Source organism: Paralichthys olivaceus, chromosome 10 (assembly GCF_024713975.1).
Source record: "Paralichthys olivaceus isolate ysfri-2021 chromosome 10, ASM2471397v2, whole genome shotgun sequence".
NCBI lineage: Eukaryota > Metazoa > Chordata > Actinopteri > Pleuronectiformes > Paralichthyidae > Paralichthys > Paralichthys olivaceus.
Window position 1 is genome coordinate 8,888,286 of NC_091102.1, and position 26,582 is coordinate 8,914,867.

General features: G+C 42.6%; 1 protein-coding gene across 2 annotated transcripts; it reads right to left on the reverse strand.

The window, feature by feature from the left end:
- Nucleotides 1–2,342: 2,342 nt before the first annotated feature.
- Nucleotides 2,343–22,536, reverse strand: LOC109631158 (vang-like protein 1). 2 transcript variants are annotated; one of them, XM_069533388.1, is made up of 10 exons: nt 22,165–22,536; nt 16,509–16,771; nt 15,628–15,799; nt 9,531–9,959; nt 8,796–8,971; nt 7,854–7,987; nt 6,817–6,852; nt 5,332–5,482; nt 4,389–4,623; nt 2,343–4,168 (listed from the first exon to the last, which is right to left on the reverse strand). In XM_069533388.1, exons 2-10 carry the CDS (start codon nt 16,574–16,576, stop codon nt 3,908–3,910), a joined length of 1,662 nt encoding a protein of 553 aa, XP_069389489.1. In that variant the 5' UTR covers nt 16,577–16,771; nt 22,165–22,536; the 3' UTR covers nt 2,343–3,907. The 2 variants fall into 2 exon arrangements, with proteins under 2 accessions (XP_069389489.1, XP_069389490.1); XM_069533389.1 differs by lacking the exon at nt 6,817–6,852 and having other exon boundaries at nt 22,165–22,524.
- Nucleotides 22,537–26,582: the final 4,046 nt, after the last annotated feature.

Sequence of the window (26,582 nt, forward strand, 5' to 3'; positions counted from 1 at the left end):
TATGACGTCAGTCATTTCTTTAGTACTCAATTAAAAAAAAAACTTAATTACTGCAACTGTGGAACGTAAACGAGATCAAACTTATGGAGGAAAGTAACTAGGTACAGTATATTTACTCGATTGATGTACTTCAACTGTACAATATTGTCTTTTATCTGAGTTCTCATACCTATGCTCTATCCCTCTATAATAAAAGGAAATATTGTGAATTACTCTTCAGACTAAGATATTACATAAAAAAATATAATTAAACTTTGTATTGTGAAAATTAAATCAGTGGTTCCCAGCATGTTTGGCTTGTAGACCGTAAGATGGACGATGTCTCCACTTCTTCCTGAGCCAGAGTAAAATATGTAATTATATCCATCCATCCATTATCTTACTGCTTATCCTCATCACAGCTGACATTAGGTGAGAGGCGGGGTAAACTCTGGACTCTCTGATCACCAGTGTATCACAGAACCAACATATAGAGACAAACAACTGTAATTTTATTTAGAATATATAATACAAAGCTGATTTGAAGCTTTTATTAAGAAAGCAGACGCTGAACCTTTTTTCTTCTTTTCCATTTCATTAATCAATTTCAATTCAATAAACTTAATGGGATTTCATTTACATTTGTTGCCAAAGCACAAATCATTTCACAACATCTCTTCATCAGTTCTGTCAGAGCAAGTACTTTTACTTTAAATACATTTTGCTCATAATACCCTTATACTTTTACTTCTCAAATGAGGTACTTTTACTTTGGGAGTATCAAATCCTGCAAGGGATCTGGATTCCTCACGTTGTTAGTAAATCTACGTTCAGGGTCTGAGTTCTTTGCCACTTTCAAAAATGTTGTTATCTGTTCAGTCTATTAAATTGGGGCTTCATTGCCCTCAGTGTCAATAAACTGAATTGAGAAGTAAATGTTTGTGAACAACTCTCCGTGTTCCTCTCAGGTAAAAAACACTCAAGCTCTGATGTTTGGTGTAAAGCTACATTTTCTGCCCAGGGGGCCACACAGCTTTAACAAGCCACATGCTGACACCTTCCATTTTCACAGGAGTAAACCTCTCATCTCTACCCTCATCTCTCACGACGTCCTGCATCTGTCTTCAGGTTTATTTCTCACCTGGATTAATGGAGCAGGCTGCAGCTGCACAGGGAGCTAATATACTGTTGTTACACTGTAGGACTGATGCAGGGAAGCTCATTTAAATGCTAATTCCTCTTCCTCTGCATTACTGCACGTTTATTTTGCTTGGTTGTGTTCTCTTTTATCCTGCATTTGTCGGTGGCAGGCTTCATATATCTTTATGTTGTGTTACCTGGAATAAACAGTATTTCATGATGAGGATTTTAAAGCAGCAGAATGTGCCTCAAAAGAACTTATTTTATCAGGAGAAGATTTTTTTATTTTGGCCAAAATATTCTTAATCTGTGATAAAGTCACCACAACAAGAACTGGACCTTATTGTGACAATGTCAAAATATATTTGATGTCAAATGAATTGTGTTCATCATGAAAAACACTTCAGCTGAAATCTGTAAAACCAAAAGATATAATCTGCATCTTTCTCTTCACATTTTCACTCACATCCTTGTTCTGTCTTTAACCCCAAAACACTAATCAATCACTATTCACAGATACAATAAGTTGTACTACTACTAATAATAATATATGAGAAAACTCACCTCTCACCACAACCCAACAGAATAAAATATAAAAAAATAAAAGTAAAGTCCGATACCTAAGTGACCAGTGCAATAACAAATCAATATCGCCCTTATGTAGTTAACTCCTTGCAGAAGTACACTATCAAAGTATTTATCATTACCAACCAAGAGCACGTAAAGCCGCCAAGAGTCCCCTTTACCCATGCTGCCCCAATTTCCACCCACTCACAGATATTAGTTCCTGATATTGTTCAGGCAAAATGATCCATGGGAAATTGGTGAATCTCACAATGTTAAAAAAGTGAATTAAAAAATTCTATAATATATCTGCCCCTTGATCCTTTCAGTGTTTTATAGAATATTTGAAGTAACCTTGTTACAAACAAACAAGCGTGATAGGGATGAAAACATCATAACCTCATTGCAGAGGTAGATAAATGTCCTATTATTACATAACCAGTCCAATAACAAATAAGTATAAGTAAAGGCCTATGTGTATTTAGACTCCTCTGCAGCATTACAGCAGAATCGAAGTATTAGTATTAGAGATCATCACAGACCTACTGCAAATGCTGTAGTTTTAAACAGTGAAACTCTGAAAGCCACTAAAAAACTAAAAAACTAGTGTTCTTGGTACTGATCCATCACATCAATTAAAAATACAATGATCAAATACCTTGAAAAGGTCAATACAAATATTCTTTTATTTTTTCCTTTTTTAACAAATGTGACTTTGACACAACTGCTATGATTTGACATTTTCTGTTGTATAAAAGAAGACAGGGACGTGTCAGCTGCACGCACGCACGCTCGCGTACACACACGCACACACACACTGTTCAGCTCCTAGATATGTAAAACTGAGGCACGTGTAGTCGATAAGTATTTACAACACATCCCTAAAACAAAACCACACAACAATTGTGTAAATATAAATTTACAACACAACATGCCTCCCACACACAGAAGATCTAAAAGTACAGAGCCAATATTCAGAGAAATTAGTAACAGTTCATGTTCCAGCAGTGGCAGATAGGGGGCAGCAGTGTCTACACACAGACTACTGAGCAGAAATACTGACACTAATTACTAATTTATAAAATCTTAACACATGTTTAAACACTTGCCAGCATGAGTTAAGAGTCCATTAATTTTAGATAGGGATATATTTATTTCAGGGAGAAAGTCCAATGTTTCAAAACGCCTCTTGAGATCTGTGTTTAATAACTATTCGTATTTTTAATACATTGTCAGAACCTCAGGGATGAGTGCGTTTCACTTGACTGTTATAGTACAGAGAGGAAATGACACGACACTCCTCCTAGATCCACATCAGGGGAAAATGTTCAGAAATGAAACATCACAAGCGCAGATATAAAAATCTAAATGACTTGAAACTCATCTCTGTCCCTCTGATCAGTGTACACTGCACACACTTAACTGTACAAAACATAATGACAAGTCACATGTGTTTCTTCATCTTTTGGCAAGACCGCTGCGTTTTCAGCTCAACTGCGTTTTTTTTCTTTGTCCAGCATTAACAAAACGTGTCTCCAGCTATTTACAGTCCAGTTTATCTCCACAAACAGTGCAGACAGACAAGGTAAAAAAAAATCTTTGACAAGGTAATAAAAAGAAATCCTTCAAACCGAGCACGATTTTCATATAAAATTGAAGATACGGTATATTCACATATAAATACTGTACATAAGTCTGTGATACAGGACGGATAAATAGTCATCGCTAAGACAGAAAAAGGGCAGTTTTGGTGAAAAGGGTTCAGTTTACAGATCAAATATTCTGGTCACTACGTAACGCTAGAAAGAAAAAGGGGAGACAGGCTAAGAAGACAGACCCCAGGTGTAGAATATACCCAACACACACACACTCACTCACACATGCTCGACACACAGACTTTTGCATCCTAAATCACACACCCCTCCTAAAACTCTCCCACGCAGGCACACACTGGCACATGGGAGTAAAGTGGAGGGTCATCTGAAGTGCATAGAGGAATACCTGAACTGTGTTCTGCAAAAGTCACGATAGAGAAATCCAATCATACTCCCTCCTGTTGTCTGTCTTTTATTGTCTTCTAAGTCTCCCAGGACATCAACAAGGACACTCAGATTTTCTATAAGAGGAAATAACACGAACAAAGTACAAAAAAACTAGTACAAAATGCTTTTTTTTGAAAAATTCAGTCAGATCGTGGTACCAGGTCCAGCACTCAGCGGCTCTGTTAAACTGAGGTTTCTGATTGGAGCAGCAGTATAAACTTGTGGGACTTGGGGTCGATGTACTCCTCAGTGATTCGGATGTAAGGGATGCTCTTGATGGTGATGGCCAAGCTGAAGTCGAGACACCTCAGGAGGAATTCTGTCCCCTCCTTGATGCCACTGGTGACGGACGCCTCGCTGATCAAAGTCCACTGATCTGCCATCCAGCGCTCAGGGCCGTACTGCAGAGTGGGACCAGGGGCCAGGTAGGCCTCCAGGAAGGCCTGACACACACAGAGACAGACAGTGAGACGACATTCAACAAGTATTTTTGATACGTCAAATGCACAAGATGGCAGCATTCGTATCCCATATATTCTGGCTCCATTTCTGTACAACAGGGAGACGTGGAGATGAGTTGTCCATCTTCATATACAGTCGATGTATCAGCTCTTCAAAAACACTAATTAGACCAAGACGAGAAACTTTAAAATCCAAGCTGACCTTAGGGCTCATGTTGTTCACAAGGCAGAAAGCAAGGTGCTTCTGGATGCTCTCCATGCTGTGGCAGTGCTGCCTCCTGGTGGTGCGGAGGTACTTCTGCAGGGCACGGGCCATGGAGGGAAATATGGCCAGAGCCGCCTCTCGTACGTCCATGATGTCCGAGGGGGCTGCTCGCTCATCCTCTTTCTTCATGCGCCGCACATGAGTGAAGGCCTCTTCCACGGCCACCACCAGCCTGACAAAGCAGCTTAGTGTCAGCTCTCAAGGTTACTGTTCTTAATCCATACTGTTCAATAAGCAACGCATGTGCACCACATGATATGGGACTCAGAATAATACTGGCTTTGCCCATCATCTGTCAAAGTAATGGCTTCTGCATCCGTCTATAAATATTCCTTAGAGCTTTATATTCAGCCATGATGTGACAGTTGCCCCTGCTGCTCTCATCTAAAGCCCTGAATAAATTCTCATCATGTGTATATTACATAGTGAACTCTGCAGCCTATATTGTAAAATCCCATAGTGCAAAAACATGGAATGTTAAATACAAATATTCTTGCTGAATATTTGTATTTAAATAAATATGAGCACAAATGAAAATTTTAAATATAGACAGAAAAATCAATTTACGACATGACCTTTAATGAGCAAGTGTCATATGAAAAACGAGAGCAGGGAAGACATGCAGCAGAGGCCTGGGTTTGGAATCGAACCTGCGGCTGCTGCAGTTAGATTAAAGCCTCCAAACTGCAATATATAAGGCATATAAGGCAAATAACAACGGGGCAGTGTGGATGTTGCCATAAGTCTCTCTATCATGCTGAGTTACAGATTTGCTGTACAAATTGCGATCACACTTATAGTTTGTCCTGAGCTGCATGTCTGCAAGAGTCTCGAGATCGCTACATCACCATGAGACATGATGTCATTTCTCGTGACTCACCTGGCTTTACGTTTGCGGACTCTTCTCTCATAGTCAGCCTCCTCGTAGTACAGCTCATTGTGGGCGCTGTCTTTGCGTTTGGCGGCAGCTGTTACCATGGCCCGTGACTGATTCCCATTAGCAGCCTGAGCCCCTGCTGCGTTTCCTGGGGCTGCACCAAAATGAGAGGATGGAGGCAAATTGGTTAAATTCGTCCAGGGTTGGGAGGAAGTGGTCCCTGACCCAACCAGACTGTGATGAATGGGTTGGTTTGAATCGGAGAATAGAAATGGTCGCATTGGAGGAGAACTGAGGTCTTACTCCAAAGACTTTTGAGGACGATTTGAAGGGTCTGTGCGTTAATCTTCAAAACTTATCTGGGCCAACCTGCCAGATCATGCGTCTCAGCCTCAGTGAATGTTAATTATAGTGCAGAGGAAAAGAAGCAATTTCCACTGGAAGGCTCTGCATTTCTCCGCAGACAGGATCAAGCAGGAGGCTTTTCATTTGGGCGTGTTGGGGGTGGGGTGGATGAGATATTCATCCTTTTACACTACAAAGAACGCAGTTCTTGTCTGATCTGTGAATTTACTGATTTGTGTGACAAACCCATAAAGCTAATGGAGCCTGTACAGCAGTTTATTACAGTTCCTGGGGTTTCATTGCGGGGGGAGTGTGATCTGGTCCATATTCATGAAGCTCCGTTCGGAGGAGGCTACAGAGAGTAAACGCTGCAGGTCAGTTAAGGATATAAATCATTAATAATATAATCTGCATATGTGCGCGTGTGCAGGTGAGAGGAGACATCGAGCCTCGTAGTAAAACATGGATGAAAACCGTCGTCGTATAAACTGTGGAAAAGAATGTCATCAGATTAAATGTTCCACTGAAAATAGGAGTGAATTGTAAATTCTTTAACTTCCTGGCCTACTTATTATGCAATTAGAATGAACATCCATGAATGAAAGAGAGAAGGGGGTGGGTGGGGCTGAAGTGAGTGAAAAATGAAATTCAGACAGAGGGGGGAAAAAGGAAAAGCAGGAGCGAGTAGGGCTGAAGGAGAGATGTGGGAGTATGTGAGAAATGAGCGTTTCTCTGATGAATTATTTAAGGCTTGAAATTCCACAACCCTCCAGAGGCTTCTCCGCTGCTCTTTGATCGGGAACGGGTTGGGATAGGCGGTGCTGTGAGGACATCATATCCCATACTGCACCCCTGCTGTAAATCCACAGTGCTGTGTGAGGTGGGGGATTGATGGGAGGTGAGTGGAGGAACCCTTTTAACTGTGGACAGGATGCAATATGTGGCATTGCAGGATCTGTGGGTGCGGGGAGGCAAAGCCACTGTAGGAGTGCGTGAGTGCTTTCTGCAGATGCAATATATACATTGTGTCAGGGACAGAGGCTTTAGAGCGCTGTAAATATGGAGCCGACCCAACCGTGAAATTAGCAGCTTCCTGTGATAAAGTGCTGTGTGGAGCCATTGAGGACATTTATCTGTACTTACTGTCCAAAAGGTACGTTCTCAGTTTGTTTTTAAAAGCTGCTCGCGGAAGAGGTAGAAAAAAAAAAGGAGGAGCAGAAGACATAGTAAACAAGAAGCTGGATTCACAAAGACAGACTCTGACAATGGCTACGAGCAAACTACTATAACTACTAATATTAGCAAATCAACATATACGTAGATGTCTAAATTCAACAAAGCTGCCACAAAGTTGTCTAGTTCTGAGTTGTAAGGAGTGTTAGGACCAAGAAAATCACACATTTTCAGAATAATGTGATATTAGAGAGAATAATGTTGTCGTTTAATAGGGAAAAATATATAATATTAAGAGAATAAAGAAATAATTATTTTTAGGAAACAAGTAAAAGCAGAACTTGCTCCGTCTGGATCCAAAATCTTGAACCAATGTCATTGTTTTACTGTTTCCCTTGTTTCCCATGAAGAGCAGCAAATGCCCATTGTAAGTTCTTTATTATCATAGGTAGGACTAATTTGCCATGAATTCTGGGTAAAAAAGGAGACGTGCAGAGCAGCTGCATCAAACCACTTCTTTCACTTCAATAAACAATTTTCAAATTTAAAAATTCAGTGAGTGTAACAAAAACAGTCACTGCTGTTTATTTACATCATATCACTGCGCTCAGTAAAAACTTTTCTCCTCTCACGGCTCTGTTGACAACACATCATACAATTATAAACCATATTTCCTTTTTTCCATCCGGTGCCACATGTCAGCAGGCGTTGCCGATTATTGCCATGGAAACACTGCTTAGCAGGTGTCACTGACTGTTACCATGGAAACACAGCTTTTAGTTCTGAGTTAGGCTGTGGGTTTGGTGACGAACTGTGTCGGTAAAACTAAGTCAGTCATTAGTTTTGCAAAACTAACTTGCATGAGACTATTCTTTAGACTAGTGACTAGTGAATGTATGTATATATATGTATGTATATATATATATATATATATATATATATATATATATATATATATATACATACATATATGTGATACTAGAGGGAATGAAGATGAGGAGACTTACCGTCCACGTTGTAGACCTTTAACCCGGCCAGGTGTTTGGCGGCCCGGTGCTTCGAGGCAGACAGAAGCGCTGGGTTATGAAGTGGAAAGTCTCTGTAGTAATACTCCAGAATGGACAGAGCGGCCCTTTGAACACTGCGGAAGACGAGAGAGGGACAAGTGAAAACTCAGAGACTGTTCGAATATGATTTACATGATGGTTAACTCATATATGAAACTAAATAATGACATTCAACTCACTAAAAAAAATGTTTTTATTGATTATTTTGAGACACAGCTACTGTCTTTTAGATTCCACCCATTCTCCTTCAGTTTTACTGGGAGATGTGGGTGTGTTATGTTGGAGGTGGCGACAGTGGTCTGGAAAACTCAGGTTGAAGTTCATCACAATGTCCATGACGTCTGTGACTGCAGTTCCCCAAGCTGTGAGTATAATGTGTATTTTGATCTGTTCCTGTGTCCTGCTCCATAAACAGGTCTCCACTCCCTGTTTATCCTCCTGCAAATTCAAACTGTGCCCAGAAGAAAACTGTAAATATTGTTTTTAGCCACATCAAGCGAACCTTATCTAACTACTCCTTGTCATGTCGTAGTCAGACAGACACTTGTCCGGAGCAGAAATAAAGTAAGACAGCGAGAGGACGAGTGCCTGTGTCTGTCAATTTCTCTTCCCTCCCCCACGACTCACATAATGACCCACCTTGAGCGAACTAGACAAGGAGACTGATAAGTAACTCAATTACCGCCTGTGCCGGTCGTCCCTGTGGCCTCCAATTACACACAAACGTCAACATGGTGGAGAGTGATGAAAGTGACCAAGTATAACTGTCTGGATCTCTACAGAAAGGTCATGGTCATGTGTAAAATTGAGGATTCTTTTTTCCACCTCTCTTTCATTAGAAACAAGCACGAGGAGGTAATAACAGCAAACGAGCTCACAAACCTGAGCTGTCCTATGTTGTAGTGACGTGACTCTCCGTCCGTGGACCGGATGACGCACACGCTGTAGCAGGGCTGCAGCTGACGGAGCTCCAGCAGCACCACGGCCAGGTAGTGGACAAACAGCTGGGAGTCCACGAGGGACACGGCGAACTGGACGATGCCGTGGTAGTCCTCGTCCTGCTTAGACCACAGCACATAATGAAAAGATCAGTTTTCAAAACAGTCGTGTGTGTGTGTGTGTGTGTGTGTGTGGGATGGGCAGCAAACGAAGTAGAGCTGATTTGTGAAATATTTAATAAAATCTGAATCAAACAAAACACAATTATAATATATCATACAAACAAAAGATAGCATTGTAGAAATAAACTTAAAAGAAACGCAACGTGAGAACTATTATATATATATATATATATATATATATATATATATATATATATATATATATACACACACTTATATAGAATAAAAAATATGATTTTGCTATAGTTACAGTAAAGTTTTGTGTAAAATCTATTCACTTAGCTTAATAAATGAGTAATTAATGATTTCTTTGGCAAAACAAATACATCATAAAGTTGTCCCAGAAAGAAAGAAAATCATTATTACCAGATAATCACTTTGATACAGTGGCAGCAATATTAAAGATATATTTTGTAAAATCTGACGGTGAGTACATGCAATCTTAAAAGACATTAAAAATACTTGTGATGCTCTGATTGCACACTCTCTAACCCACCTGTGCATCGAGGATCCGGACCCCGTAGAAGAGCCAATAAGACATGGTGAGCAGAAGTGTGAGTGTGGTGAGGAAGGCACGGTACACGCACACTCTGGGCAGGCTGGCGCGGCCCGGTCGGAGAAACAAGGCCCATATGGCCACCATGAGGATGAGGAGCTTGAAGGAGATGGAGAGGAAGAGGCCCTCGCAGGCCGCACCGCAGGCCTGCAGTCTATCAGGCCACATTACGACCGGAAGGAGCAGGAAGACCAGGGGCGTGGCCACCACCAGCAGCCCCACACACAAGCCCACAACGAGAGGAAAGTAGCGACGCAAGCCCTGGGTCCGGTCCTGTATCCCCTTCCCTAGGCCGACCACTTCCTCCTGGGACAGGCTCAGCTCTGAGGTGCCTGTCACGGCAGTGGTGGTTTCTCCCCAGTTATCATCCTGAAAGGGGAAATCGAGAGAAAGATGAAGGGAATGTGTGGTTTTGTGTTTATCTCCAAACCTGGGCTGATAAAACTCCTCCAGAACTACAATAGCACTCAATTGATAACGTAGCTTCCCCAAGGCCCAACATTTCCCTTCAATTCAATCAGGCTGCACCAAATTGCACACACTCACAGATATCATTTCTCCGTATGTGCCTGGTTTCTTTTGTCAGTCTCCATCAATCGTTTTTGGATCTGCACCAAAATTGAATTGCTTCCTCCCTGACACATGCTGCATCCTTCCAGCAAGTTTCCTGGAAATCTGGGGAGCCTTTTTGTGTAAACCAAGAGAGGTGAAAAAATAACCTTCTTGGAAAACGTACAAGGCCCAACAGACCCCCTTAAATTCAATCAGGCTTTACTAAATTGAAGATATCAATTTCCTGTATATGCCAGATTTTTCTCATCAAGATCAAAGATCAATATATTATTCCCCAGGACAAGGCTAAAAAAAGAAAAACTCAATGTTAGAGCAAGTGATAAATCTTCCCCTTTGTCCAAAACTGCACCAAGACTCTCTGGGTTCTTGGCCCATGTCCCATCCTTTTAAATAGTTTTGTGGAAATCTGTTCTGTAGTTTTTACACAATCATGCTGACAAACAGATAAACCAACAAAACAAACAGACAGACAGGGGCGAAAACATAACCTTCTTGGCAGAGGTAACAAGAACAATTCTCAAGAAAATAGCAAATCAACTCACAAATGGAGTCCGACAGATAACAATGCTTCAATGTTCCTATTTTCCTCCTCCTTTGCATGAGGAGAAAAGGTGCACACAGAACATTCATCGTGCTATTTAGAGACGTTGGATTTTCTTGGAGGTTCATCTCATTATACGGAGCCTTCAAAGTCCCATTGAAGTAATGTAGGTTGACAGGATGAGATGTGCAGTAATGCTCACTATGGCAGGAAGCTGCACACGCTGACATAGGTAAAAAATACACACACACACACACACACACATACACACAAACACTGAATCACATAAACAAAAGCAGATGAAGCTTTCCAGGCCCATCACTGCAAATTGGAGTCCCTTTTTTGTTCAGGGTCATTTTAAGCATACATCTTTTCTAACACAGAAAACACAGAATAAATTAACGACATGTCTGTTCCCAGGAGACGTTTATTTTGTGTGTCTGTCATTAATTCATATAATTAGTCGTCCATTGTCACTGTATTGTACTGTATCTACAACCGCAACCACTGACAGGAGCAGCAGCTGCAGGGAGAGGGATGAAAGATGGACAAATGACAGGCTGAACACATGGGCCTCTATGGCATCACACACATGTGCACACATATACACCAAGCACGTCAAGAAAGTCTGTGAAGCCTCAGATGAACCGGGAACAGTAACATTACTTCTCTCCTCCCACTGTAAACTGTGCTATTTTACAATTTGCATATTTCCAATCAGCAACATAACGATGGATTCTGCCGTCCACAGCCAATTAACTGAGCCACTCTGCAGGAGCAGATGCTAACAGGAGCCGGAAGATGAATGAGCATGAGATGAGGAGAAGTGAGAGAGGGGGACAGTGGTGGTGAGGAGGAAAGTGGGGGGTATATATGTGGCTGCCAGAGTAGTGCATGAAGCCAGAGGTCAGACATGTAAGTGTAACGTCAGCTCCGTTAAGTCTAATTTTTATTCAGCTCACACGTCTCCTCTTTGATTCCTTTTCTTTCCCAAACGAACTCTCTTTAACTCGTTCCCAACCTTTGCAGCAGGATCTGGGAACCATCACATGATCCCACTTCAATAGAGGCAGAATAGAATAAAAAACCAGCTAACCAGATTTTTTTGTCCATTATCTATACTGCTTATCCTTTTGAGGGTCATGGGGGAAACTGGAGGCAAAAAAAGGTCCCTTTACTTTTTGTTCTTAGATCAAATTATTAATATCACAAAGTATAATATAATAAAAATCCATCCATTCATTTGTTATCTATACAGCTCATCCTGTAAGGGCAGTGTATTTGCATGTGTCCACCACACATGCAAATACAGAAACACTGACGACTTCAATAACTTCAAGTTGTTTTCTTAACTTTCATGTGTTTTTTCTATTTGCATGTGTTTTCTTGATTTGAGCTCTCTCTGCCACTGCACCAAGGAGGCCGGCAGTAAACCCAAGCAGACACAGGGAGGACCACCACACTAAAACTATATAAAAGAATAATGACAACCTCCTCATCTTCCTCCTCTTTCAGTCTGCAAACTCTAAAACTCTGCCTCATGGCAAACATCTAACATCTGGTGAGGAGCGACACAGGCTGTCTGGTTTCTCTGCTGAGTCTGTGGCAATTAAACCTGTTGTGTGTTCTTCTGTGATCATCAAGTGATTTAAAGGATCAATTGGAGGTTTTCAGGTCTAGAAGCTGAGTAGATTGTCTCATCCTGTATCCGTCAGTTCAACATGAGGCTAAAACCAAGTCTGGTAAGTTTAGTTGCCAGACAACCAGCAGCGGCTCCTGGAGTCTGGAGCCTCGCAGCCAAGAAAACCTCCCACACAAAACCACCCATAAAAACACAAAGTCATTTTAACACTTTGGTTTTTGAAGAAAAGAGATGCAATGTGTTAAACAGTGAGTCTTACCAAGCAGCTGAGTGGAGATTTTCATGTTCTCCATGTCCTGCTCCCTCCCACAGACCAAAAACATGCAGATTTTAGGACTCTACGATCTAAATGTGAACGATTGTGTCTCTCTATGTCTGCCCTGTGATTCGCTGGAGACCTGTCCAGGGTGTGCCCACCTCTCCCCCATTATCAGCTCGGATTGACCCTCAAATGATAAGCAGCATAGATAATGGACGGACAGACGGATGGATGGACGAATGGATGAATAGTGAAGTAGTAGATCTTAAAAACCCCATCTCGAAAACCACTTGTTTGGACCCTTGTCTTTTTCACTGGCAAAGAGCATCTTATTATTCTGAGAGCTGAGTGTCTCTTAGTCTTGAATAAATGCCAACTTTACTTTCATCCAGTTCACTGTAACACATGCAGCCTAATACTTCATACTCTACATCAGCCTCTATTTGGAGGCTCAATCAGAGCAATTCAGCCTCCCACACTATCTCTCTGCCACAGCATTTATACAAACAGTCAGTCAACACCGACTGAGCTAATACACCAGCCATTCAATCTCAGTTGATTAAGCCCCAGGATTTACGCTACACTAATCAGACCTCATCTCCGCAGAAAAGTGAGGAGAAAGTGCAAATAACCGAGGGAGAATGAAACAGGGAAGCGTTTCAGGGAAGAGAGCGACATGATTGCTGCCTGCTTGCTTGGCAGCTTGGTCTTTTCATCTGGGAGAGGGTGAATGTGGATTATGGTGAGGCCTGTTCCACCGTCACAAAGCACAACAATGCTACAACAGACTGATTAGCAACGCTCGCACAGACTCACACATCTGCAGAGCTAACATTCTGCCAGATGCAAAACACAATGGCTTGAAGCCCCACCGGCCTGGGTGGAGGTTAGGATGACATTTACCATGTTGGTTTTCTGCTGGTGTGAGTGAGTGTATTATTGTCAGACTGTGTGTTATGTGTGTGTGTTTATAAAGAAACATAAGGCATGTGTTACAAAACCGTTTAATAGGTTTTCTATAATTTCCTCCATTTCTTTTGTTGTGGTCATTGTTACCTCAGTTTGTTTGTTTGTCAGCAGGACTATGCAAAAACGTCATTTGTCCCAGGAAGTTTTAGCAGAGATGATATGACATAATTTAATGAAATGACCCATTGCCTTTAATAAAATTGGAGATTTCTCTGTATTTGAACGTTGTTGACAACATTTTGGATAATGTAAGTACACAAGTCAACAAGATATGTAACATAAGTCTGGTTGTTTTTATACATTTTTAAAAAGAAGTGTTACGTATTATGTTTCCTCTTTAAGAGGAGTGCTGGGAATGTTCGAGTGCCGTTCCAGTTTTCATATCAGGTTACAGGCTGATGGTGTGGTAGCAGAAGAAAGAAGCGGAAGAAAAGGCCAAAGAGAGACTATAGGCTATGTGTTTGTGTCAGCTTGTGCTTTGGTGCTGCTGGAGCAAACACTGTGAGGACATGGAAGCTGCTGCCCCGTCTGGCACAAAGTCACAGCGTCACAAAGCAGCATGAACAGTCTCACTAACAGATTTGGCACCTGCTCCACACACACACACACACACACACACACACACACACACACACACACACACACACGCACAGAGGCTGTGGCCCAAGAGGGTATCCTTATGTCATAGGCATGACCGTAAACATGGAGGATTATTCATATCAGCTTTCCCCAAAGTGGCGCTTGGCTGGATACTACGGCTAATCTCACTCTGTAAGAATGTCTCTCTGCAATGGAGCCTGCGAGTATTTCCGCAGCTCTGCCATCCAACCCTAACACTTGGCTGCAAGGAGGAGACTTCAGTGATAATGCTGCCGATGATTTGGAAAAAAAAAAATTTCTGGAGGGCAACATAACTGCAGATCACCTTACACCGCCGACAATGGACGTGAGCTGCGAGCTGACAGTCACATGACAGCGTGGAATGTGGCAGCACAGACAGCGGGGGATGCCGAGCAAGAGACGGCAAACTAGGTCAGACCTCCCCGAAGGTGTCGCTGAAGACATGTCCAGAGTGTAATCACATTAAATTATAACAGTTTGGGGAAGCACACCTTTTGGTGGCAGCTCGTACTCAGACACTTCTTCTCTCGTTCTCTTGCAGACAACATAACAGTCCACACAGATAAACAGCTCTTTCTACTGTAGATTTGAAGTAGGTCAGAGAGGCCCGATGAACGCAGCCTCAGGCAAAGTTTTCTCAATAGAAATATATCTATCATTAGTTTTTTCTTCCTCTGGGTTTCTCTTTTTGCTTCTTTCTTTAACTTTGATTGCAACTTCCCTGATCCACTGCACTGAGAAGAGAGAGCTGACATTTTGAGAAACACCACGTCGCTTTTCTTGCTCAGACGTCACATGAGAAGATTAACATCTGTATGTAGAATGTGAAGCTGCATCCAGAGGACAGTTGGATTATCTTAAAGCCTAAGAGTGAGGAGAGTACTATCGATCTTCTCGTCTACCTCTCACCAACAAATGAGAGGTAAAGAATATCTCACTCTATCTTTAATCCCTCCTGAGTTGACTTAAGTCAAATATCCGCTCTGTCTTTGAGCTGCATTATCGCATCGTTTCACTTCCCTGTTTCTACTTTGCTTGCGCAGCTCAGCAGAATCAGCTTTATGGGATGACTGCTACAAATTTGCTTCAAAGCTATCAGGCTTGACAATTATACCCAGTATCACACACTCACACACACACATGTACGTATGCACTGTAACACAGTGTCGTCAGTACAAATCCATCCAGGCATACAAGAGGGATACTAATCCTCTGACCTATATGATCCCTTGTCACCATTGTTAATATGTGTCAGGCTGTGTGGCAGTGGGTAGCCAGCTGTGTGAGGACGAGTTTATAAGGTCATGGTGCTGACTTCATAGCTGGATTACTGGGCCTTCTGATTTACTCTAAAGGAATGAGATTACCGCAGAGACTAAGGATGCCACACACAGCCTCTAGTTTGCACTTTCACCAGCTGCTGCATCAATACCTGGCCGTCGTCTCCGTGATCTGCATCAGGTGTGGGTTCTCCAGGCAGCGGCTCTCCGTTGTGAACAGGAGACTCCTGGGATGGTGTGTCGGGGGGGTTGATGACGACGGATCTCTCTGAGCGGCTGCTGTCTTTACTGCTGCTGGCCTTGTGCCGCTCACGGCTTCGATCCCTGCAAAACAAACCTGCATGAACTCTAACTCAACACAAGGTTTGGTACGACAGCAATATAGACCCATAAGATCAGAAAAACAAAACTACTCAACCAATTTCTATGAAATTTTGTGGGGGGGTGGGACACAAGGAAGAACCGATTAAACTTTGGTGCGGATCCAGGTTTTTTTTCTCTCGCTTCCTTTGCTATTACGCTACAGGGCATCTTTCAAAAGTTTTGTTGATTTCTCTGAGAATAAACGGATCGTGATGAGAAATATCAATTTGTGAGTTTGAATAGTGGACAGATGTAGATGATTAGTTGCAGTCCTACTAAAAAAGCTGGAGAAAACAGAGAGCAATGGATATATAGAGTCACGGGAGTGAGGGATGAACAGCAGGAATCAAATGTTTCTCTTATTTGCAGAGTAGATCAGTGAAATAGGTTAGAGCCACTCATCTGTGACGACCCTAATCCATGAGCTCTGTCTGTCTCAATCTCTCCCTTTCTCCCGCTCTATCTCTCTTTAGTCTCTCATCTCATTTATTTGGCCTGAGCCAACATGTGGCTCGCACCGAAATGAAGGCAAACACAAAAAAAAAAATGCAGCAAAGGCATTCCAGTGAAACTACTGAGAGATTCAGCAACAGAAAAGGGAGAGGAGTTGACAGGTAGAGCGGGGGTGCAGACAGTGGGATGGTGAAAGGCAGACAGACAGAAAACATACCCATGTCGGTTTGATCGCCCGGAGCGGCTGGAGTACGAGTAGCCCGAGTGGGTCGACTCGGTGTCCATTCCAGCGCAGTCTCAGAGGCGGTGGGCGATTGGCCGGTGGGGGTGGGAGGTGAGGAGAGACTCGTCGTGTGGCAGCAGAGAGGGTGAGTTGGCAGCAACGCTCAGGAGGAGGAATGGGTTGCTATAGAGACGAGCCTCTGGAATCCACGACGACTGACAGCTACCCCAGAGAGGCGCTTTAGGAGCCACATTGACCTGAGAGATAGAGAGATAGACGGTGTGAGAGAGGGAGAGGTGTGCTTCAAAGCCTGCTCCTGCACGTCTAACAAATAATGCATTAGATACACTGGCGAGCACCAGCCAGTACCAGGGGACATGGTTCTCTACAGCATTGTTCAGATTCTTATCGTTCTGTAGAGGCAGAATAACCACTTATCAAAATATCCCAGGAATCAGCCATTTTCATTATAACTCAATGTTGCTCTGTATGGCTGCTGGTAAAATGATCAATGATGTATGTTTGCACCGGGCAGGTTTATTCTTGTCGACATGTTCTGTGTAACTTCTCTAACAGCTCCAGCTGGGTCCAAAGAAACTGTATCAAAAGGACCTTGAGTGGATCATCCTCAGTTTTCTCCCTGTCAGTTCTGCACTTGGCAAAACTATTCATTCTACTCAACACTCACTTTATATGGAAACACTGCTTTCAGACCAGAACGTGAGTAAAACTCTCTTCTTGACACCTTCAAATTATTCTGTTTTTAAGTGTAACTGTGTCTAAATGCTGCCGTTTTAGCACCATTTTTTCTCGTAAAAGTAAAGTGACGCTCTGGCTAAATATACTGCAAATAAAATTCTGTACTGAGCAAACAGAGGCCAGTGGAACCAGTTTCAACAAAGAAACGTGTCTCAAAATGTCATATTTTAAACAAAATGACTCCTACTTTTACAATATGCTTGATAGCATTGATTTTTTGTGATTCAGATTTAATACAGCCATCATATGTTTTTCATTGCAGACTTATCTATATTAATTGTAAAGGAAATGTTCAGTGTCCTCAGTAGAGCTATGCACCAGTTCAAAATATGAAGATATTAATCAAACTGTGTTTTCAAATGAATTCTCAGGTTTATTATATCTAGACAATGCGAACGACCTCTTTTCTCCCCGTCCTGTTATTATGAGGTCAGACTCACTTCCCGGGCCTTAATGTATGCTGTGTGATGAATGAGGACGTCCAGTGCTCCATCGTGCATGACCATTCATTTAGACCTCCATCTACTCTGCGTCCACCTGCCACTCACCGCCCCCCCGGCCCATGTCTCATTTCTAACTGTGGGCTAGTCTCCCCTTGTGGTTTACAGGCTATTTGTTATCTCGGCAGCTAATGGTGCACGTATAAACACTGAAATAGCTCATTCAGGATATTAAGATGTGAATCCACACGAGGAAATCATGGTTAGAAGACGACACTGAAATAAAGCTGATTTTAATTAAGATGGTGTGAATGTTCTTCTTTTCCTTCCATCAAGCAAAACGTGGCTGGTGCAGATTTTCCAGTAAGTATTGTCATATAATGCATGTAAACTATACAATAGCTCCCCCCCTGCCTATAGTATTGTATCTCATACAAATGCAACAATTTGTGTTATCTGACTTTAAGAATCCAGGTGTGAAATGCTGCTGTGGCAACAGAGAGCACACTTCCTCTCAGAGTAAGTATGACATCATTCTCCTCTGATGCAGCTGCTATTAAAAGCAGACGAACATCATTTTGAAAACGACGTCAATAAATAATGCACTCCAACATGCAAGACCGTTGCACGCACAGTATCCACGCTGGTGTCTCCGCATTAAAATTTCAAACAAAAACCAGAGTTTTGACAGAGAACAGTCATGTCTCTCATGTCTAACCCACATCTGCAGCGTCCGATGTTGCCTTAGCAACAGAGGAGGCAGGAGGCCCCATCTCACAGCGATAATCAATCACCCCTGCTGAGGGTAAATTTGTGTAATACACTTGTGTGTGTGTGTGTGCGAGTGGGGGAGAGGGCAACAAAGAGCAAACAATGGCTCCCCATCACATCATTGGGTTAAATGCTTAACCCAATGATTTGAATAAAAGCTGTTAACCCCACAAGTGCTGAACTCTGAACGCGTGGCAGCGGTATGTGGGACAAGATGACCCCCCCCGCCCCTCCCCAGAGAAGCAACTCATCCACAGGACGAGCATGAAGAGGCATAGTGAACCAGGCCATGTGGAAAATCGCTGCCAGGGGGTAAGAACAACTATCAGTTACAAACGAAGGGATATCTATGAATAAAGCATGCAGGAATAATAATGTGCGTCAGAGATGTGAGGCTGCCCCCGTTCACTGTGGGTCGGCCCGTCCAGTACATTCAGTGGTCCTCTGTGAGGGAGTCTGTGGTGCAGAGGAAATCTTCTCTGGTGAAGCGTGTAGCCACATCTCTGTGGGCCGTTCTGGTCGGCTGCACAGAGAAGAGATGCACGAGGGCAGAAAGTGACACTAATGTAAAACAAACACTCATTAATGTGTTTAGCGGAGGGAGGATGCTGCGCAGTGGGAGCTACTGTAAGTACACATGGTCCGATTCAGGGATTGGATTCATGAATTATGGATTCTTTTTCTTGTTTTACTTCAAAGAGCAATAATAAAATGCACTAATGCTTCAAATATTTGAGTCTCTATGGGAGGAGCTGCAGCATCTGATGGGTCAGGGTCTTTAATCCCTGCTGGTCCAGCTCATCCATTGTTAAGAAAACTGAGAATGTGGGATGTTAGTGCACTGCCGCTGGCTGCAGGAACATTTGGCTTCCAAACCGGGCAGAGAACAAGATATATTCCATCATAGTGCGATGCAGAGCTCGCACCTTTACTGCATGGAACAGATCAGTCTGGTGGTCTGGTTGCCATGGCATCGGTGCCCTCCCTTACACCCATCAGTCACCATGCCATCCCCTCCCTCTTTCATGAGCGCCCTGCCCAGGTGGCGTCGTGCCAAGAGCTGCCAGATGCAGCAGCTGTCCGTCTGTCGTGTTAGAGCGGTTTTACAATTCTGAAGAAGTCTGGCTACAAATGTACCATCTAATGTACAATAAATACAACTCAATAATATATTATGACAGCAGCTGAGGACTATTTTCATGCTGACAGAACAAATTGGCCATCAGAGTCCACTGAGCCCAAGGAGGCATCTTTAAATTACTTGTTTCATCCGATCAATGTCCATAAATGTCAAGAAAACATTTGCCAATTCATCTTATGTTCATTGACTAATAAACTTGTTGATACTGAAGGAACTACCAGGTCGTGCATCGTGCATCTACGCAAATCTATGTACTGATCCGATACCACGTCTTTCACCCAGATGAAACAAAACCATTTCTTCTTCACTGCACTACACTGTCACTGGATAGTGCTGTGATACAGTGGTGAAGAAGTGATTTCCAATAGTGTAGCGTTAGACAGAGCTAGCTAAAATGTTATCACAGTTATGACTGTCAAACTATATCATAAAAGAAATTCTACAGCATCATTCTCTGCATCATTCACTCACCCATTTGTTTTCAAAGGGTTTAACCTGAGCCAGGCCAAACAAGAATGAGGGCAACCATCACTTTCATCAGGGTTAGCAGCATAAAGCTGTTAGAATATGTTATATAAGATATTAATTATTTGAAATGCACTGGTATTGGCTGATACGCTAAATCCTGATATCAGAGGCAGGAAGGATAAAATATATCTGAACATCTCTAAATCAGGCTCCGTCCGTACTGTCAACTCTGCTATGGATACGCCCGACGTCCACACTACTCAGAGCTGGTAAAACTGAGAAGTTTGGAAATGCTGCTGGCCCTGTTTTATTTTGAAAGATCCAGGGCTAGGTTTTAGTCTGGACGGGCAGAAATGCAGATGTTTGGAAACGATGACATAGACTCTCACAATCACCTGCTGATTGGGTCGTTTCGGTCACGACATCACGACTCCTATCACATGACTCTTGTCTGGTAGGAAACAAGTGGCTGTAGCCTCAGCTACCAGAGTAGAACACAACATAGATAATCCATTACAAGTGTTGCTGACCCTGTTGTCCTTGCTAACAGCTGTTGTGCAGTTAAATTCAGCGTTTTACAATAATACAACCTTAGTAAAACAAGTTGTTATTCAAGCAATGCCCAGTGTACTGACTGATCAGAGATCGCTTTAGTTTAACAAACATCATTGTCCAACATGAAGGTAACAGCGTGGATGTAGCTGCACACATACAACAAAGTCCACTGGGCTGCGTCGCTGACATAAACACAATGTTTGCCGCTGTTAGTAACAGTATCATGGATTAATGTAGGAACAGGCTTCTTGTGTTGTTTCCTCTCATTGTTTGCTGCGACAATCGTTTGTTCGGTATGTGCAGGGAGCAAACCTGTGACCTTTGAGTGACTGGATCCAGTCTCGGCCACTCCCTCACTCCCACACACCCATGGAGTCAAGAGGAGAAAGTTAAGACCTGACACAGTTCTCTGGAATGCAAACTTAGTCCCCTCTGATCAGTTCATGTGGAACTAAGGAAAAGTACAGCAGAGGGAGAGGCAGCGAGGTGATGGAGGCTTGAGGAGGAGACGCTTCAGTACATTCCTGCTTTAAGAGCTGTGCTTTATTGTCCGTAAATACACTCACTACTACTCTACACTGCTACTACTGTGCAACATCAGGCTTCTCATGCAGGATCCTATTAATGCTCCCCTGGAGTCTGAAGGGAGATGAAAAGGTACGGCTCCATTTCACCTTTAACTTCTCCCACACTGCCCTGCCAGCAAGGAAGCATAAAGAGAACAGTGACAAAAGGCATGGCCAACAACAGCTTCTTTTGATCATCCATGGCAGGAATAGCTTCCAGGGTGGTGACTCATGTGTTTCAGGGGTTCCCATGTTCCTGCTCTGTGTCCTCTCATCTCATCAGCCTCTCATCTGCACACAGGACCTATCAGCACTGCTCAATAATACATGGCTGGAGGTGCTGCGCGGTCTCGCTGCAGCCTCATGCCTCGGAGGGACACTCGGGGGAGGCGGCAGGAGGAGACGCGTGAGGCGGCTCCGGTGTCGCCCACACCTCATCATCCAGCTGTGCGCTCCCCACACAGATGTGGCAGGATGACGGCGACGCGCAGCAGCATCACCCTGCAGCTGCAGCCTGGATTCTGAAACGCCCTTTATTTCAACGAGACTCCTCCCGAGTCTGTTTCCAGCGAGAGGATGTGATGTGACTTCTCTATTTCACGGCTGCAGTTTCGGTTACAATGGATCTCATTTCAGTTTCATCCTGATCCCCATTAACCGCAGCGCGCTGCATAAGCGACTATCACCTGGAACAATGCTTCCATTCAGACTGGTTCTGTCTATGTATTTACACATTAGAGCACGTAACACAAAAGCAGAACAACAAGGTTAATCTCCACACATATATGGATTAGGAGGACCACGGGCTAAAGGCTGCATCTGCGTCTGGTTTGAAGGAAATCATTTTTTTTCCACGACAGCATTGAACTTCATCAGTAATTCTTAAGTGAGGTCGCGTCCCAGGCTTTTGGTGATGGTAATAAATACAGCATTCATTCTTTTAAACCTACCTCTTTATCAGATGTGTGTCATATTCCCTGCCGTGCGTCTCTGTGTGAGTGCGTCGCCGTCGCGCTGTGCGTAAAAATGCTGCTGCTGCTGATGGTGCTGAGGCGCGTCTGTGCTGTTCTGCTCTGAGAGGCAGCTCCCTCACACGAGCCTGGCCATTGTGATAAGCTGCAGGAGAAGAGAGAGGAGGAAGGCAGCAGCATGGAGGTGCGATGCACTCCAAAGGAAATGAGGATTTCTTTTTTCAAATGTGGACCACAAGGGGTCGTGCTTTGGAAGGAGTTTAGCCTCCAAACAGGTGATATTTGCATCGAGGAGTTTAAACATCTGCTCCTTTTCAAATGTGTTTTGCGAGTAACTTCACCTTGAGCTTCACTGTGCAAACTGATTTCTGAGTATATTTGCAGAGACAGGAGAGTTTCTCAATAGGGACACCTTGATTCATTGATTATGTGACATCACAGGTTTGCAAACCAATCCTGGTCCAATATGTCTTTATAGAGAGTGTGATGAGGGAACCAGTGCACCCCCAATGAGAATAGACTTTTTGGTAAATCGTTGTCTTATATCCAAACATATAAAGTTCAAATATTTGAATATTTTGCTTATTTACTTACAGGCTTATCAATTTTTCAACGGGTGAATGGAGCTTTTTTTAAAGATTTTAAAACAACTTTGGTTACTTTTGTAATATTTCAGTATTGTAAACTAAAATCACATCAGGCCTTGAGCACCTGCCCAGTTGGATTAATAATCAGCCAAAGCTGGCAACTGCCTGACCCTGACACCTCCACGGGCCCCGAAAAGGCCCCATAAGCTCTGGAAGGTGGTGATCATGTGTTCCTTTCCGGCGTGATCAAATATAGTTTGAAGACATTCTTAATTTCAGCTGATACTGTGCTTGAAAGGTCAAAACTCCTGAATTAGTTTGGATGTAACACAACAATATGTTTATAATAGTATAGCATTATAATAGTATGAGAAAGTGGGAGGAAACTTTTGCACACTAAACAAACAACATTTCAAGAATAGTGTTCCACATATTATTTACTGTGGAGAGCATGTTTTGACAAAAACACCAACAATCCAGCATCTCATGATAAAGTTCACACAACTCCCAGAACAGTTACTTAATACAAATAAAGCAGTGTGTTAAAATAATCAATGCACGCAAAAACCATAAAGGTATATATTCAAATATGATATGAACAGAAATAACCACCTGACCTATAACCTGGTTTATGGGAAGCAAGGAAGTAATGACCTGATTTTTTAAAAAGCACCAGTGCATGCCGTCAAGATGCCCACACCTGGTGTATCATGACATCAACATTCTTTTTATAAACCAAGAGTGTAGGCAAATTTAATCTACGCATGAAAAAAGGAACTGTCCTGTGCACAGTCTTGAATGAAGAAATATAAGATACTGAACATTAATCATGACATTTGTAACATTCCCTGCCCCATTTATCTCAAACTATGATGTTAGGTCTCTAGTCCCCATCGTACAGTGTGTAGTCCAGTGTGTGCTGTGCAGTGTGCGGACAAAGGACTGTCACTCTTACTGCTGGAGTGGACACGAACAATACCCAGAGCCCCCTGGGCCACATTACGCTGCGGAGACTCACAATAAAAGGATGAGAGAGGAGAAGAGAAGGAGCACAGATAGCTTCTGACTAATGGAGAAAAAAAGCTAAGAAAACACGCAGGGGTTCAAATTCACTGTCTGATCTCACACAATATAAAGACAGGATGGTTTGTCAAAACACTGAGCACTGAGCTCACATGATTTATTTAGGTATTTATTACTTTTACATTAAATGTATCATTAATTACATGTGATCACATTTGAGTAAATGAAATGAGTCACACAAAACTTAAAAAAAAAGCTGAACACTGTTGCCAGGTTCTGTTTTGAACATTTAGATTCAGATTTTAATTCTAATATAATTGAACCTGGAGAAAATAAATTTCTCTTCTCTTTAAACTTTAATTATAAATTTAAAAATAGAACAAAATAGCGAAACACATTTTAAGACAAAGTCTAAAATAACATAAATCCAAACATTGCCTTTGTAGAAGCGTGTGGCTTCAGAAGTATTCTAATAAAACTTGGATTTTAACAGCAAAGACACATGGTTCTGAAACATCTTTAGCTCTCGCAGTCTGTTTTTACCATTTCAAACGTAGATTCATATAGTGAAAACACACAAAGACCAGTTGACTATATTATAATCTTTTATTTAAGATAATTGAAGTAAATATATCTACAAACTAGTGCGAACAGGAATGTAACCACAACAGAGAGACCAGAAGACAGAAGAGAAGGCATCGAGCATCGCAGTGTTTCAGTTTGGCTGAATATCACACAGCAGCTCTCTCAGCCGGTTTCTGCTCTCAAAAGTTCTGCAGCTGTTAAAGGGATAGTTCACCCAAAGATGAAAATTCACTCATCATCTACTCACCACTATATACCAATGAAGGGGGGGGGGACTTTTGGAGCTTCAGGGTTCAACAGTGTTGCAGCCAAATCCAATCAAATCCAAGCTGATTCTTAAAGAAACAGAAAAAATAACATGAAATACTTCCAAGTGTCCATCGGCCTGTCATCAAGACCATGTTTTTAAAACATTTAGGATAAAAACTTGGTGTAAATGATGCAGTTTTGAGTCCATTAGAATGTCGGGATGACACCACAGGAGCAGTATGGAAGCATTGTGGGGTTTTTTCTTATGTTTGAAGAATTTGTCCTCAGTTACTTCCCTTGTATTGGATTTAGCTGCAACGCTGTTTCCCCCTGAAACTCCAAAAGTGTTCTGTGGACTCCAACTCTTCACCCACCTCTCCATCATAGTGCTGGGTGTAGAGATGTTTTATCTTTGGGTGAGCTACTCCTTTACCATGGAGAAAAGTCAATGTGAGTTTCCTATAACAATCCCATGATGCACTGTGCCTGTAGTGTGTATGTGTGGCCTCACATCTTGAATCAGTATCTTCATGGCTGCTCCTCCCTCCTCCAGCTGATCACACACTCAGCACGTGGTGGAGGTAGGAGATGTAGCACAGCGCCAGTCTCAGGGTCTCGATCTTGCTCAGCCTCTTGTCGGGGGGGATCGTCGGCAGCAGCTTCCTCAGCTCCGCGAAGGCCACGTTGAAGGCCACCACGCGGACGCGCTCCCTGTTGGCGTGCGCGGATCGATATTTGGCGGTGGCGCGCCTCCTCCGCCTTCTCTCCTCTCTGCTGAGCGCGGGCACGTGCGCGGAGCCACCGTGAACGTCGTCCGGGACAAGGTGCTGCTGCTGCTGCGCGTCCATGTGTCCCCAGGGCGCCCCGGGGTGCGCACGGTCCGGACTGAGCATCACTGTCCTCACTGAACAAATGTCCTGCAGAGACACAGCAGCTTTAAGAGCCTTCAACACGAATCAATAATAATCAGCCGATATTTAAAGATCATTGCATCACGTGTATGACATAAATAACATAATAACATAAAGCTGGTGCAGATGTAGACGTATCGAGACAATAGGTTATTATTGAATGAACAATGTGGTTCTTCTGCACATATTTCTTCCCTGTTTTTACACTCTATATAAATTAGTGTCATAAATTCATATTTTCTATATTTTTATATTCCTGACACTTAGGTACTGTTTCCCATTGTTGGACTAATAAAGGATTATCTTATTCGTTACAGTTTTGTCATTGAATTATTTTCTTTGTTTGCAAAAAAGCCCAAAACATTTTTGTACTTAATTTTACAAAAATATGAGGGACTGGTGCTGCCCCCTTGTGGCAGAATGGCTGCCATTGGCGCTGTCTGAGGTGCTGAAATAAAAACGTCACAGCCCCCCCCCCACCCCGAAAAAGTCGACATATTTTAAGAAATCATAATTACAAAAATGAATATCTAAAAATTCCAAATTTTCTTCACTTAAATTGAAATGAGAGAAAGGCCCCAGAGTAGAAAACATTACATTCTGCTTTATGAAATGAATAAATCCGTGAAAATGATGGAATTTCTCTATTTGTTTTAAGGATATATTTTGTGGCACATTACGAACTCATAATATTGATCTATGTGCGCAAAACTTGTTGAGCAGGTGAACTCACAAAAGATGCTCGGGTCGGTTTAGTGTTTAAAGTTGATCTAATTTAAACAAGGCAAAATGTATTTTTACAAAATTTAACCTGCGATCAGCTCAGCCTGCAAAAACAATACACAGTATAAAACCAACAATACTGAGTCGAATCACAATTTGCCTTCATGTGCAAGAAAACATGAAATCTGAACTTACATTTCACATTGAAAGATCAGATCCAGCTGATTCCACAGGATAAACCTGCATCAGATAAACAGGAACAGTTGTGTCCTCATCAGCCTCCATGCTCTTTCTTTTGGTTCGAGGTAAATCAAACAGG